Source organism: Hemitrygon akajei, chromosome 4 (genome assembly GCF_048418815.1).
Source record: "Hemitrygon akajei chromosome 4, sHemAka1.3, whole genome shotgun sequence".
Classification (NCBI taxonomy): Eukaryota; Metazoa; Chordata; class Chondrichthyes; order Myliobatiformes; family Dasyatidae; genus Hemitrygon; species Hemitrygon akajei.
The window spans coordinates 155,311,891-155,325,919 of record NC_133127.1 but is presented as its reverse complement, the minus strand read 5'-3'; the positions used below and the strand labels follow the sequence as shown (position 1 = coordinate 155,325,919).

The following is a 14,029-nucleotide window of genomic DNA, read 5'->3' as shown; positions in this document are numbered from 1 at the left end:
CCTGTGATTTGTTTCTGAAGCCGACATGTGAGCAGCCTCCATGAGTATGAACCCATGAACAGCATCAGGCCCAGTGGGGGTATCTGATTGTGTACTATAGACCTGTGCCAATCAACCGGCTGGTGTGCTCACTGATATCTTTAACCTCTCACTTCAGCAGTGTGTAGTACTCACCTGCTGCAAGCAGGCTTCAATTATACTGGTGCCCAAGGAGAGTGTGGTGACCTGCCTCAGTGAGTATCACCCAGTACATCCACTGTGATGAAGTGTTTTGAGAGGTTGGTGATGAAACATATCAACTCCTATGCAAGATGCAACTTAGATCTGCTCCAATTTGTCTACTGGAGCAACAGGTCCACAACAGATGCCATTTCATTGGCTCTCCACTCAAGCTGAAACATCTGGACAGCAACCAGTGGGGCTTGTCCCACCAGGATGCTCTTTATTGACTACAGCTCAGCATTCGATACCATTATCCCCTCAAACTAATCAATAAGCTCCAAGACCTTGGCCTCAATGCCTCTGTGCGCAATTGGATCGTCGACTTCCTCACTTCTATCCCCAGTCAATTCAGACTGGCAACAACATCTCCTCCATGATCTCCATCAGCACAGGTGCACCACACGGCTGTGTGTTTAGGCCCCTGCTCTACTTGCTTCACACTTATGACTGTGTGGCTAAGCACAGCTCCAGTGCCATATTCAAGTTTGCCAACGACACCACTGTTGTAGGCCAAATCAAAGGTGGAGATGAATCAACATATATGAGGGAGACTGAAAATCTGGCTGAGTGGTGTCATACCAATAAACTCTCACTCAATGTCAGCAAGACCAAGGAGCTGTTTGTTGACTTAGGAGAAGGAAACCAGAGGTCCATAAACCAACTGTCATCTTTAGGAGCTTGCAGAGATCAGCATGACAGCTAAAACTTTGTCAAACTTCTACAGAGATTATATTGACTGGTTGCATCACAGTCTGGTATGGAAACACCAATGCCCTTGAACGAAAAATCCTAGAAAAAGTACTGGATATGATCCTGTCCATCATGTGTAAAGCCCTCCCAACCATTCCTATATGAAATGCAGGAAAGCAGCATCCATCATCAGGGACCTCCACCATCTAGGACATGTTCTCTTCTCATTGCTGCCATCAGGAAGAAAGTACAGGAGTCTTAGGACTTGCACCACCAGGTTCAATAGCAGTTACTATCCTTCAACCAGTAGGGATAACTTCACTTGTCCCATCATTGAAATGTTTCCACATCTAATGGACTCACTTTCAAGGACTTTTCATCTCATGTTCCTGATATTTATTGCTTATTTATTATTATTGTTTCTTCATTTTGCACATGCAGTTTGTTGGCTTGTACTCTGGTTGATTGTCCTAGTCAGGCAGTCTTTCACTGCTTCTGTTATAATTATTATTCTATAGATCTGTTGAGTATGACCACAAGAAAATGACCCTCAGGGGTTTAAATGGTGACACATATGTAATTTGATAATAAAACTTACTTTGAACTTTGTTTTAAAAATGATTTATGTGAGTATTAACATTTTTTAAATGGTTCTGAAGAGACATTTAAAATCTGATCAAATCACTCACGACTTTGACACAAGACAAACCATCTCCTAACTTTGTTCCTTTGTCAAACCTTGTCAGGCATTCTGGTGATGGGACTTCAGCATTATGCTGCCTGACTTGAAGACACAGAGGGCCAGCAAGCTGGACTCTCTACATCTTGATGGTAAACAAGGGTGAATGGCTGGGTTTGGGAAGATTCAGCTCACTGTTTTTTGCGATTGTGGTCTCCTGGTTCTCTTCAGTAACATAGTAAATGGAGTGTACTTGATTATTACAAATAATATTTCAAAACAATTTTCCAGAACACAATATTAAATCATTGCTAATGAGGTACTATAAGAAAAAGATTTTTTAAATTTTTTTTAGAATTTAGTGGCAGTATAAATGAACACACAATCTTTTCATTCCCCTAAATTGTGAGCATCATCAGAAATAACATACTCAAAATATTGTATCCTTATTTACACTTAAAAATGTGAGACACAGAAGGCACATATTCTATATTAAGTTTCTAAGTTTTATCATTTCAGTGTCATTGAATTTAAAAGAAAAAACATTTTACACAATTGTCTCTAATTTAAACTTCAGAAAGAAACAAAGAGGCTCTACTATCTTAATAATGTGAAAATGTTTCATGATAATGCATATAATATGAAATATGAAGATAATGCTATCTCCCACTACAATAGCATTAATAGATTTTGTAGAAGAAATATCAAACACTATAGAAAGAAATGAATACACAGTGGGAATATTCCTTGATCTAAAAAAAAGCACTTGACACCATTGACCATAAACTATTATTAACAGAATTAGAAAGATATGGTATTAGAGGGGTGGCACATGACTGGTTAAGTAGTTATTTGGAAGACAGGTATCAGTATGTACATTTTTACAACTCAAATTCAAAACTTTTGAGGGTAACTTGTGGGGTTCCACAAGGTTCAGTGCTTGGTCCATTGCTGTTCATGTATATAAACGATATATGTATGGTTTCTCAGACATTAAAATGTATATTATTTGCTAGTTTACAACTATATTTTGTAGTGGAGAACATCTGAAACAACTTTTAGATGCAGTGGAGAAAGAACTAGAAATTATAAAGAAATGGTTTGATACTAACAAATTATCACTGAATCTCAGTAAAACTAAATTCATAATATTTGGAAATCATGTACCAAACTCATATTGTAAACTTAGAATAAATGATGTTGAAATTGATAAGGTATCTGAAACAAAACTTTTAGGAGTGGTAATAGATAGTAAATTAAGCTGGAAACCACAAATAAATTATGTCAAAGCAAAAACATCAAAATCAATTGCAATACTGTACAAAGCTCAAGATTTCTTAAATCAGGAATCTTTGTATACATTATACTGTTCACTTATAGTCCCATACATGACTTACTGTGTAGAGGTATGGGGAAATACATGCAAAACAAATACAAACTCAGTTTTTCTACTCCAAAAGAAAGTTATATGAATTGTAAATAAGACAAGTTATTATGAGCCAACCAATTCACTATTTATTCAACTATACACTTTTAAATTCAGAGATTTTGTAGATGTTAAAATAATACAAATTATGTATAAAGTAAAAATGGACAGCTACCACAAAGTATCCAAAGGTTGTTTAAAATGAGAGAAAGTCAACATGATTTGAAAGGAACATGTATATTTCAAAAACAAAGGATAAGAACAAATGTAAAAAATCATTGTATTTCAGTCAGAGGGGTGAATCTATGGAACAGAATTTAAAAACATGCACTACACTTAAGAAGTTCAAAAAATTATTTAAAAATTATTTAATGAACAAATATAAAATACATGATTTAAAATGAATGGGAGTAATGTAAATAAATGATATTTGGAATTGGATTTTGTGTTAAAAGATTATGAAATTTTTTGTTTTTGATGAAAGTAAGAGGGGTAGGCATAATAAGCTGTAGCTTCAGCCTACACCCTTTCAGTCTGTCTTAAAGAATATTTATGTTTTTTGTTGTAATTTTGTTCTATGAAATCATCGTTGTAAATGATGCTTTTTGTAATGTTTGTACTGACTGAAATAAATTAATTTCATTCATTCATTCAAAGTGATGAGAAAATTTTAATTTTACCTGTTGGTTTTGGGCATCTTGATTTGTGCATGGACATGCAAGCAACTGAACAGTATGCTTCAATATTCCCACCAGATTCCACACTCTGAGTCATATCAAAGCTTCTACATGGAGTTCTGCATGCTGTGCAGGGAATTATTTTGCTGATTTTCTAGAATCAAGATCAAAATGGTTAGTTCATCTGGCACAGTAAAGTCTTCAAACCACCCCCCTCCCAACCATAAAATGTTCATTTTTTAATCTCAGTATTAACATTCTATTTGTACTATTTAGACCAAAATTACACAAAAACATTTAGAGAATAATTAAGAATAGACATGAAAACAGGAAAAATTAGATGTCAAATGTCTAACACTCAAGTAAGTATTTCTAGGCATAGGAATGAAGATATAGTGTAACAAAAATATCAATACTTTGAAGGCTCAATATGGTGGTTGAGAGACTCAATAATGGTTGTCCTGATCTACAAAAGCCAGGAAGCTCAAGAATTTTGTAGGAGAATCTTGCAGAAGAATCTGGAATTAGGAGTCCCTGTTTGAAAGTAAGAGATAGTCCATTTAAGACAGAGATGAAGTAACTTGTTTTCCTCTTGAGTTTTGAGTCTTTGGAAATCTCCTTCAATGGATGGCAGAATGCACAGTGCGAAGAACCACTGCCCTGCGGTGCCAGTGACTCAGGTTCAATCCTATCCCCAAATCTGTTTGGGTTTTGCATGCTCTTCCTGTAAATATCCCCTAGTGTGTAGATGTGCAGTAGAATCTAGAGGATGTTGATGGGCATATGGGGAGGATAAAAAAAGATTAATTTAGGATTAGCATAAGCAGAAGGGTAATTGTCAGAGTGGACACTATGACCAAAGAGACTGTTTCCAAGTGTCAGTAGTCACAGCATCTTTGAATATATTTAAGACAGAGGTGGACTCCGTAAGTGAGGAAGTGGAAGGTTATTGTGCATGAGTGCGGTGTTGTGGTCACAATTATGTCAGCTATGTCATTATTGAATGGTGGAGCAGGCTTGAGGGATGTATTCCTGTGTCTGACTGATAAGCCTTTATTACTTGATCAATAAACTGTAACAAAAAAAACCCTGATCAAATCAAAATAGCAATGAGGAAGTTACAACTGGCCTGTGTTTCCAATTCAAGAATAACAGGATGAAGGAGTTGTGGGGAAATGTGATTTTGTTTCTAATCTCTATCCCAATACTTCTAGTATAGAGCACACATACATGCGACAGTGATATCAATATTAAATGCTTGGGGTCTAGTATGAATGATAGTTGCTGGGTGAAGTACTTAAATGCTGTTACTTGGCTGGATCAACCAATCCATGGATGGCAGCTACTGGAGCAGCTTTTGAACTTGCTTTTCCACTGAGAGGTTGGCCAGATTGGTGCTGTAACGTGCAGACTGCAGAGCCAGCTACTTTTGGCTCACCGCTCAGTGCAAAAGTTGGTCCCTCATCGTGCTCCTGGGAGGTAGAACCTTTTGGCCTTTACTCTGGTAGGTGGGCCCTGCTATTCATTGACCCAGCTCCACAAAGATTTTATAGCACATCTGGATGACTTAATTACAAGTTAATAAGTGAAACCCAACTTTTCCCAGTGTCTCTTGCACTGTCTAGCACTTCATGTTAATGAAGTTTGAGAAGAAATTAATTTGGTGAGATTTCACAAGGAATTGGCTGCCCAAAATAAAAGGCAGAATGATTTTGGAAAATAAAACTTTAGTCCTTTATTGAATCGGTCAATTATAATCACATTGAACCATCCAAAATATTTTCATGCCTATAAATATAAGATTTTACAAACTTTGCAGCAAACAAATTAAACTCGTGTACAAATCTACCAAAATACACAACTCAGTTTATACAGCCAAAATAAGCTACTTGTAATAAATTCTATTATTTGATTAAAAAAAAGATTAGTGGATTATTATTTGCCTGTTCAGAAGTCACCATGCTTTCTACAAATTACCTGTTTAAAATCATTGAGACATCTAGCACTACAGAATCTTTTGTGATGACCATCATGGAAAAGAAAGTGGCTTCCAGATCCTTTATTATAACAGTATATCCCACACTGATCACAACAATTCATTATAAGTCCATTGGCTTGTCTATATTTGTTGAAACAACCATCACTGCAAAGTTTGTGGACAAAATTTTTAAAGCTCACTTCATGTCGAATCTATAAAGGAAATGCACAATGATATTACCTAGGCTGCACACTTGTAACTTAGGTACCAGATCTTGCATACATTTTTAAACAACTGACAATGTTTCTTTACACTTCCAGACAATAAACATTGCGACTGCAGTAATGCCTAATTTTCTTCCTGATCCTACTTCTCAGGACATAAAACAGAACCCCAACCATAGTTCAGCTAGTGGCAGCTATGTCAAGGTCACAAAATTTTGGTCCAATTTTACTTCATTAACATGAGCATCAAAGTCATATGTATGTGCAATGTTGAGGAAGTGCTGTACTGTTGGAAATTCTATCAACTGGAGGTCTTAAGCTGAGGCCTTCAAGGTAGTGGTAAAAGATCCTAAATGGGAATGTGATCATATTGTTTTGGCTTATATTTATTCTTCAATCAGCACCGCACAATAAAATACTCTGATTATTATACTGGCACCTGGCAGTGAGAAATTTAGTTGCTGTGTTTGGTGAATTACCACAGTGACTCTACTTAGGGAATACTTCAATGGCTAAATCAACTTTGAGGTGTTTTGAGAAAAAGAAAGATAAAATAGTTGCCTTCTTTTTTAAAATTGCCTCTCAGACACCTAAACATCTTGACCTACTTAACTAGAGCAGGATGTGAAGCGTAATTGAAAGTTTCACATTTTCCTTGCACAACTAGGTAGAAGAATTAACAGTAGCTCTCTTAAAGAAGTTTATAATTAATATTTGTGTACTTCATAACAGACATAAGACAGTTGATAACTGAGGCTAGTTAACTGTTCTTCTGCTGCTGATTCTTGTAGCTACATTGTGTTCCATTGGGACTTTATGTTCCCTACCATGCTTACTGAATCAAAAATGGTTCAGTAGTGGTAGAAGTATTATGAATTTTGTATTTGCTTAAGCAGTTACTGACTTAACACACTAAATACATGTTGCAAAAACTATTAGAGGTGCACCAACTATTCTGTATATAATAGACTTAAGAAGCTCTTTAAGAAGTATTTTGAAGTGCTTATTGAAAAAAGGAAGATCTGATTATTTCCTATCTTCTTTAAAAGACGCTACAAGATTTATAATCTCTGTGCAGGAAGGCTTATCGTGTTATATGAAGAACAGCACCTTAAATAATGTAGCATATCTTCAGTACTGAAAATCTAGATTATTTATTTGGATCCTTATCAAGCTTCCTCTCATCTAGAAGAATGTTTTAGCATTTAAAATCAGGCTATTAGCTATAGCGTCAGAATCATTAGCACTACAACTACTCAATATTCCATATATTTGAAAATTGTGTTAGATAGTCAGATAGCTATCATTTACTGTATGGTGGAAGGGGGGGCGGGGAGGCATTTGAACATGTCTGGAGAGCTCTATGAAGTGTGTGGAGCCAAAGAAAAACAATGCAGAGGCAGAGATAGCTTGACGTAGATTACCCTCTCCCTTCTCTTGCCTCACAGTATCTCAACCAAAATGACGATAGATTTACAAGTCAGTATAACTGAATGTTGTGGCAATGGTGTGCTGACGGTAACTGCATATGCAAAGGAGGACAGAGACAGGAGAATCAAGCATTTTAGGATTAGAGGACTGCAGATGTTACGAAGTAAGCTGTAGAGATAGAGACAAGCCGTAGAAGCACTTGAGCACAATGCTAATTACATTACGTAACATTTGAAATAAATGGAAGGTGTTTCCATTGGACCATTAAAGAAAAAAAGTTCTTTTTTTTAACTGCATAATTAAAACCACAATTAATGTACATTTTTTCCTTTATTCCTCCATGAATTAAGGTCAGTAACACAAAAGTAGCACTAAATTAAATGTAGATATCATTATACAAATGGCATAGAATTGAAAAATGAAATTCCCACATTAAGCATTACATTTTCACTAAAATTTACAGCAGAACACCAGTTGGTCAATCATTCCCATTATCATTCTATTCAAACCATTGCCATTTCTCAACTTTTGGTCTGAACCTTACTGTTTATAGCATCCCAAGCTCTTATACTTTTAAAATGCAGTGTTTCCAACATGTAGCAACTCAAGTTCCTCAATACTACTCAGCATTGTATTACACAGATACTCATTTGACTTGTTTGCTGATTCTAAATGCCAAACTTTTCCAGAATTAATTCTGAAACCAAATAATCCACTAATATATTTCTGCCACCCACAACTTTTTTCCTATTAACCACATGGCCAGTAACTGCATAAACATGAAATTTTGAATATGCACAAGACTGAATTATTCATATATTGATGAATAACCCATCTTTAAACCCATCTTCTATACTTAACAAATATTCAACTGAAAATTTTATGTAGCCTTCCCGAATCTTCCCAAGTAATTTCTCTACTATCACTGTTAAGCTGTATATGCTACCTGACCTATCTCCTTATCCCTTTCAAAATAATATTTTGTTAGTTGCCAACGACTCCTGCAGCACCATGTTTGTGACAAGAGAAAATGGGAAATGAGTCAAAGTCACACCTATTTACTCCCTAGGGTTACATTAGGGTTACCTCAAGTGGAGCGGCCTGTGGAAAGTGGCCAGTGAGTGAGTGGGCCAGTGAAGGAGTGGAGATTTGATGCTTTGACTCGAGAGGCTGAGGACGAGCTTCACTCCAAGTGAGGTAAGGCCGGGTAAGTTCCTTTCAAAGGAGAAAGTTTTGAAAGTTGAGGCAAGTATTGGGTAGGTCATGGCAGCTGAGATCGGCCCCGTGGTTTGTTCATTCTGCAGCATGTGGGAAATCAGAGATACTTCCAGTGTCCCTGACGACTATGTGTGCAGGAAGCGTGTCCAACTGCAGCTTCTGGCAGACAGCATTGAGCGTCTGGAGTTGTGATTGGATTCATACTGGAGCATCCGCGATACTGAGAAAGTCGTGAATAGCACGTTCAGTGAGTTGGCCACACCGCAGATAAAGGCTACACAGGCAGAAAGGGAAGGGGTGGCCACTAGACAGCGTAGCAGTAGGCAGGTAGTGCAGGAGTCCCGTGAGGTAATCTCCCTCCTAAACAGATATACTGTTTTGGATACTGTTGGGGGAGATGTCTCATCAGGGGAAGGCAGCAGCAGCCGAGTTCATTGCACCATGGGTGGCTCTGCGGCACAGGAGGGAAAGAAAAGGAGTGGGAGAGCTATAGTGATAGGGAATTCGATTGTAACGGGAATAGACAGGCGTTTCTGCAGCCGCAAACGAGACTCCAGGATGGTATGTTGCCTCCCTGGTGCAAGGGTCAAGGATGTCTCTGAGCGGCTGCAGGACATTCTGGAATGGGAGGGTAAACAGCCAGTGGTCGTGGTGCACATAGGTACCAATGATATAGGTAAAAAACAGGATGAGGTCCTACAAGGTGAATTTAGGGAGTTAGGAGATAAACTAAAAAGTAGGACCACAAAGGTAATAATCTCTGGATTACTACCAGTGCCACGTGCTAGTCAGAGTAGAAATAGGAGGATATTTCAGATGAATACATGGCTTGAAAAATGGTGCAAGGGGGAGGGATTCAAATTTCTGGGGCATTGGAACCAGTTCTGGGGGAGGTGGGACCGGTATAAACAGGACGGTCTGCACCTGGTCTGGACTGGAACCAATGTCCTAGGGGGAGCGTCTGCTACTGCTGTTCAGGAGGCTTTAAATTAATGTGGCGGGGGATGGGAACAAGTGCAGAGAGACAGAGGGGTGTAAAATGAGGATAGAAGCAAAAAGTAGTAAGGTGAAAAGTAAAAGTAGCAGGCAGGCAAATCCAGGGCAAAAAGCAAAAAGGGCCATTTTTCAACATAATTGTATAAGGGCTAAGAGTGTTGTAAAAACAAACCTGAAGGCTTTGTGTGTCAATGCGAGGAGCATTCGTAACAAGGTGGATGAATTGAATGTGCAGATAGTTATTAATGAATATGATGTAGTTGGGATCACAGAGACATGGCTCCAGGGTGACCAAGGATGGGAGCTCAACATCCAGGGATATTCAATATTCAGGAGGGATAGACAGGAAAGAAAAGGTGGTGGGGTAGCGTTGCTGGTTAGAGAGGAGATTAACGCAATAGAAAGGAAGGACATTAGCCTGGAGGATGTGGAATCGATATAGGTAGAGCTGCATAACACTAAGGGGCAGAAAACGCTGGTGGGAGTTGTGTACAGGCCACCTAACAGTAGTAGTGAGGTTGGGGATGGCATTAAACAGGAAATTAGAAATGTGTGCAATAAAGGAACAGTAGTTATAATGGGTGACTTCAATCTACATATAGATTGGGTGAACCAAATTGGTAAGGGTGCTGAGGAAGAGGATTTCTTGGAATGTATGCGAGATGGTTTTCTGAACCAACATGTCGAGGAACCAACTAGAGAGCAGGCTATTCTAGATTGGGTATTGAGCAATGGGGAAGGGTTAGCTAGCAATCTTGTCGTGCGAGGCCCCTTGGGTAAGAGTGACCATAATATGGTGGAATTCTTCATTAAGATGGAGAGTGACATAGTTAATTCAGAAACAAAGGTTCTGAACTTAAAGAAGGGTAACTTTGAAGGTATGAGACGTGAATTAGCTAAGATAGACTGGCAAATGATACTTAAAGGGTTGACGGTGGATATGCAATGGCAAGCATTTAAAGATCGCATGGATGAACTACAACAATTGTTCATCCCAGTTTGGCAAAAGAATAAATCAGGGAAGGTAGTGCACCCATGGCTGACAAGGGAAATTAGGGATAGTATCAAGTCCAAAGAAGAAACATATAAATTAGCAAAAAAAAGCGGCACACCTGAGGACTGGGAGAAATTCAGAGACCAGCAGAGGAGGACAAAGGGCTTAATTAGGAAAGGGAAAAAAGATTATGAGAGAAAGCTGGCAGGGAACATAAAAACTGACAGTAAAAGCTTTTATAGATACGTTAAAAGAAAAAGATTGGTCAAGACAAATGTAGGTCCTTTACAGTCAGAAACAGGTGAATTGATCATAGGGAACAAAGACATGGCAGACCAATTGAATAACTACTTTGGTTCTGTCTTCACTAAGGAGAACATAAATAATCTTCCGGAAATAGTAAGGGACCGAGGGTCTAGTGAGATGGAGGAACTGAGGGAAATACATGTTAGTAGGGAAGTGGTGTTAGGTAAATTGAAGGGATTAAAGGCAGATAAATCCCTAGGGGCAGATGGTCTGCATCCCAGAGTGCTTAAGGAAGTAGCCCAAGAAATAGTGGATGATTAGTGATAATTTTTCAATATTCCTTAGATTCTGGATTAGTTCCTGAGGATTGGAGGGTGGCTAATGTAACCCCACTTTTTAAAAAAGGAGGGAGAGAGAAACCGGGGAATTATAGACCAGGTAGTCTGACATCAGTGGTGGGAAAAATGCTAGAGTCGGTTATCAAAGATGTGATAACAGCACATTTGGAAAGAGATGAAATCATCGGATAAAGTCAACATGGATTTATGAAAGGAAAATCATAACTGACGAATCTTATAGAATTGTTTAAAGATGTAACTAGTAGAGTGGATAGGGGAGAGCCAGTGGATGTGGTATATTTAGATTTTCAAAAGGCTTTTGACAAGGTCCCACACAGGAGATTAGTGTGCAAACTTAAAGCACATGGTATTGATGTGGATAGAGAATTGGTTGGCAGACAGAAAGCAAAGAGTGAGAGTAAACAAGACCTTTTCAGAATGGCAGGCAGTGACTAGTGGGGTACCGCAAGGCTCAGTGCTGGGACACCAGTTGTTTACAATATATATTAATGATTTAGACGAGGGAATTAAATGCAGCATCTCCAAGTTTGCGGAAGACACGAAGCTAGGCGGCGGTGTTAGCTGTGAGGAGGATGCTAAGAGGATGCAGGGTGACTTGGATAGGTTAGGTGAGTGGGCAAATTCATGGCAGATGCAATTTAATGTGGATAAATGTGAGGTTATCCACTTTGGTCGCAAGAACAGGAAAACATATTATTATCTGAACGGTGGGCGATTAGGAAAAGGGGAGATGCAATGAGACCCAGGTGTCATTGTACACCAGTCATTGAAGGTGGGCGTGCAGGTACAGCAGGCGGTGAAAAAGGCAAATGGTATGTTGGCATTCATAGCAAAAAGATTTGAGTACAGGAGCAGGGAGGTTCTACTGCAGTTGTACAAGGCCTTGGTGAGACTGCACCTAGAATATTGTGTGCAGTTTTGGTCCCCTAATCTGAGGAAAGACATCCTTGCCATAGAGGGAGTACAGAGAAGGTTCACCAGATCGATTCCTGGGATGGCAGGACTTTCATATGAAGAAAGACCGGATCGACTAGGCTTATACTCACTGGAATTTAGAAGATTGAGGGGGGAACTTATTGAAACATATAAAATTCTAAAGGGATTGGACAGGTTAGATGCAGGAAGGTTGTTTCCGAAGTTGGGGAAGTCCAGAACGAGGGGTCACAGTTTAAGGATAAAGGGGAAGCCTTTTAGGACCGAGATGAGGAAAAACTTCTTCACACAGAGAGTGGTGAATCTGTGGAATTCTCTGCCACAGGAAACAGCTGAGGCCGGTTCATTGGCTATATTTAAGAGGAAGTTAGATATGGCCCTTGTGGCTACAGGGATCAGGGGGTATGGAGAGAAAGCAGGTACAGGGTTCTGAGTTGGATGATCAGCCATGATCATACTGAATGGCGGTGCAGGCTCGAAGGGCCGAATGGCCTACTCCTGCACCTACTTTCTGTTTCTATGTTTCTATTACACCTGAGCCTGGCGAAGTATCAATCTTCAAAGATGACAAACTAAACTAAATTTATCTTATCCAAATCTCACCTTCCCCGTTATATTTTTTTTGTAATTTCTCTCATATGTGAAGAATCCTACATATATCCTTTGCCTCTGGTCACAGCATGGTTATACCATTCAGCAAAGGATGTAAAGGGTGAATCTCTTCTCTTTAAAGGTAATTGAGCAGATTTCAAATTAGGAGAGTTTTTGATAGAATGGACAGAGAGAAAACTTCCCTCACATTCAGCCAAGAGCAAAATCAGAGACCATTCACGTTGAGATATTCCTTAAGAATTCAAAGTATTTTGTGCACGAGTAGTGTGAAAACAGATCTTACCACCACGTAGACCAGTTGAAGAAAGTGGTATAGATACATTTAAGAAAAAGCCAGATAAGCAAATAAGCAAGATGGAAAAAGAGGGCAAGGATGAGGTTCAAGTGAAGCATTAATTCTGTTAATGAACTGGTTTGTGTAAGTGGTAATTTCATGCCAGTAAAGATTCTAACCAGGTGATGATCTTAAATCTAGGTCAAACAAACTAACAAGTTACGCGTGTACATACTGCTTAACAATATTGATTAAATACATGAAAATTACAAGGTATACCTCAGTCATTTTTCCGCAAATTGTACATTTCCCATAATTTCCTTGGGTAACGTGACATGTATGTGCAGGAATTTTCTGTCTTTCTTCATAAAATGATAAGCAGGATGTGCTACAGAATTCCTGGAATGTTTCACTGGAATCTACTTGAGCAACAATTGTTCCCTTCATATTAGTTATCTCTCTGTAAAACAGGATAATAAATCAAATGAATATATCAAGTCAATTTTTAAAAATATGATCATTCATTTTAAAATGAAGAGGACATAGAAGGAAATATGGTGAACCTCTCTTTAAAAAACCATAATTGCTCAAAACCTATCTATTTGCTAACAAACATCATAAGAACATGACAAATAGGAAAAGACTCAGGTCTTGAATAAACCTGACTAATCAGCACCCAGAACTCATTGGGGTAGAGAATTCCAAAAAGATGCAATTCTTAGAAATTTCCCCTCATCTCAGTTTCAAATAGCCACCTCCATTTCCTGAGATTATCTCCCTAGATCTCATAATACAAAACCATTTGAAAAATTGCTTCATAATTTAAAGGAGAACCAACTTATATACACCAAATTCAACGTCAGTGGGGCTACTTTTGAAGTATTCAGAAATATTATATGCCAATACAGCACCACATTTAACTAGTTTTACACCAAGATTAATCAGAATCACAATGCAAAAAGAATATAACGTTTATTATTTATTTAGAGATACAGCACGGAATTGGATTTTTCCGGCTCTTTGAGCCACGCCACCCAGTAACCCCCATCAACCCCTGGTTTAATCCTATC

At 38.5% G+C, this 14,029-nt stretch overlaps 1 protein-coding gene across 5 annotated transcripts in view; it reads right to left on the bottom strand.

Moving 5' to 3' along the window:
• Positions 1-14,029, bottom strand: part of zmym2 (zinc finger, MYM-type 2) — a 151,955-nt gene that overhangs the window by 79,512 nt on the left and 58,414 nt on the right. For 4 of the 5 annotated variants that reach the window (XM_073043675.1, XM_073043679.1, XM_073043677.1 and 1 more), the window contains 3 exons: positions 13,239-13,419; positions 5,672-5,884; positions 3,698-3,848 (listed from right to left, as the gene is read on the bottom strand). In XM_073043675.1, coding sequence (XP_072899776.1) covers positions 3,698-3,848; positions 5,672-5,884; positions 13,239-13,419 — 545 coding nt within the window. The remainder of the gene's footprint in view (positions 1-3,697; positions 3,849-5,671; positions 5,885-13,238; positions 13,420-14,029) is intronic. The other variant, XM_073043680.1, reaches the window with a different exon arrangement.